Source organism: Pinus tabuliformis, chromosome J (assembly GCF_031772625.1).
Source record: "Pinus tabuliformis cultivar Carrire ecotype Pingquan chromosome J, CPIR1, whole genome shotgun sequence".
NCBI classification, from domain to species: domain Eukaryota; kingdom Viridiplantae; phylum Streptophyta; class Pinopsida; order Pinales; family Pinaceae; genus Pinus; species Pinus tabuliformis.
In genome coordinates, this window is record NC_142295.1 from 346,045,356 (window position 1) to 346,047,869 (window position 2,514).

At 33.8% G+C, this 2,514-nt stretch overlaps 1 protein-coding gene across 1 annotated transcript; it reads left to right on the top strand.

The window, feature by feature from the left end:
- The first annotated feature begins 1,055 nt into the window (after positions 1–1,055).
- Positions 1,056–1,823, top strand: LOC149227148 (uncharacterized). Its single transcript, XM_089375428.1, has one exon. The coding sequence runs from the start codon at positions 1,056–1,058 to the stop codon at positions 1,788–1,790; it is 735 nt and encodes a 244-aa protein (XP_089231554.1). The 3' UTR covers positions 1,791–1,823.
- Positions 1,824–2,514: the final 691 nt, after the last annotated feature.

Sequence of the window (2,514 nt, forward strand, 5' to 3'; positions counted from 1 at the left end):
AATAAATTAATTTAAATATTATTTTTCAAAAACTAGCCATTTAATATAGTCGTTACCTATTAATATTTTTAATAAATTAATGAAATAATATCATTATTTAAATATTTTTTTCAAAAACAAGCCATTTAATATAGCCGTTAATAATATTTATTTTTAATATATTAATAAATTAATACTATAATTCAAATATTATTATTCAAATATAGCAGTTACTTGAAATTATGTCTCTACATTGCTCTCTATTTAAGCCTTTGCCATGGTCTTCCTCTTCATCTGGTCCTGATGATGAACCACACTTGTTGGTTCGAAACGCGTCAGCCAAAAAAATTCTCTTATGTGATTTCTACCGAAATATTATTTGGAATTGGTCCAGATAAATAGTTATAATATAGAATTGTATCTGTCATGTTTGAAAGGGCCATCAATTTTCTGGGGATCCTGCCCATCAAATGATTCTCTGAGAGGTCCAAATGCACCATATCTGTTATATTTCCTATTGACTCTAGAATTTCTCCTACTAAATTACAATCTGTCATCCAAAACTATTGCAATCTTGACAAGTTCCCAAGTTCAGGTGGGATTACTCCTTGAGACAGAGGGTTGTAGGCCAATGTTAAGTTTTTTAACGAAGAGAGATCTCCAAGTTTTTTAACTAGTTAATGATGTGTCCAGGATGCTTTTTTTCTCTATTTTTCTTATATAGACAAAATGCTCTCTAATTTTGCTGCTTAGGGGTGCTAAGAAATCAACTTGAGAGAAAATTATTTGTTTTTGTTAAAATTTTTGCCATATTCACAAATTGGATTATCACTCCGTGATCTGCTTGAACTAATTAGCGACGAGTTTCTACGTTAGGTGCTTGATATCGAACATGTTAGAAAAGATGTGAAGTGTCTCACAATGTATATTTTTGTAATTGGACTTGGCATTTGTAGTTTACCTGTGCAGGAGCAATGGAAGAGTATCAGTGGTGTAAGATGAATTTTCATGAGGCGGAGGCTTTGGTTTTACTCTTTTTTGCAAGCAATTACTTTCTTCCATCATTTTTGAATAAAATGAGAAAATTGAAAGTCCTCATAGTATTCAATTATAGGTCCAAGAGAGCCACAGTGAAGGGTCTGCCATTGCTATCATCACTCACTCAGCTCAAGACTATTTGTTTGGAGAGGTTGATTGTGCCCCCACTTCAAGAGCACAGTAAAGTCTTACAGAACTTAGAGAAGCTATCTTTGAGCTTATGTGAAGGGCTTGGAAATATGTCCAGGTTCAATGGCATCCAGTCGAATCTAAAGCTTCCCATAATGCTAGATTTTAACATGGATCATTGCTGTGATTTGGAGGAGTTGCCCCTTGGCATTTGTGACATGTCTTCAGTTCAAAAGTGGTCTATCACTAACTGTCACCTTCTTCGAAAGTTACCTGATGATTTGGGGAGGCTCAGTTCTTTAAGAATGTTAAGAATATCTGCATGTCTAGGTCTGAAAGAGCTTCCAGCATCTATTGGAAAACTTGGGAAGCTAGAATATATAGACATTTCTCTATGTGAGTGCTTGAAAGAACTTCCTGAGGAAATAAGGCAGCTAAATAAACTCGAGGAGCTTGACATGAGAGAGTGTTCTCGGTTGAGGAAGCTGCCTAAATCAGTTGGAGGGCTTAAATCTCTAAAGCATGTTATATGTGATGAGAAGATTGGGCAGCAATGGAATCATTTGAAGAGTTGTTCTGCTACCATGGATCTTAGAGTTGAAATTGTAGAAGCACACTTCAGCTTGGATTGGCTGGATGGTTAAGATCTCTCTTAAACATGATGCCAAGTGCAAGTAGACTGGTAAGATATCAAGATATAAGCTTAAAGTTTCCTATTAATAAAGTTTCCTTTTAATAACATTTGATTCTCATATGGGTGTCTGTTCAATGTTAGCAGATCCTCATATGGGTGACTCTTCAAGGATAGCAATGCATATTTTTTACATTGAAGTGTATCATGGCAAGGTTTCTGTTGTGCAGGAGAAAGACGAGTGCACATTGCAAACATGTTATCCATGTTCCACTGGCATTATTGGCCCTTCATAAATTAGTTATCCGAAGTTTATGTGCAATGTGTCTAGTCCTACTGGTATAGCTAAATAAATAGTCATAAAGAATATAAGTTATAGAGTCCTCATCATGGTAAAAGTAGGGTGTCTAGTTGTGATAGTAACATTAAGGACCTTTTAAATATTGTATTAAGAGTAAATCACTTTAAATATTCTATTTTAAAACTTTAAATATTGTGTTTTAAGATTAAAAGTTCACTTCAACTTGTGAGTAAGGACAAATTTTTAATGGAAAGGTGATGTGCGTAAAAAAATTTCAAAATTTGGTTTTTAGTTTTAATGTGTTATGATAATGTTCTATTTCTATTAGATTAGAAGTTTTTTTTAATAATGGGACTCTGTTTATCGTTACAATCACTAGACCACCATCAACACTAGGTATTCCTTTTTATGCCTATTTTTGTGAATAGAAAATCAT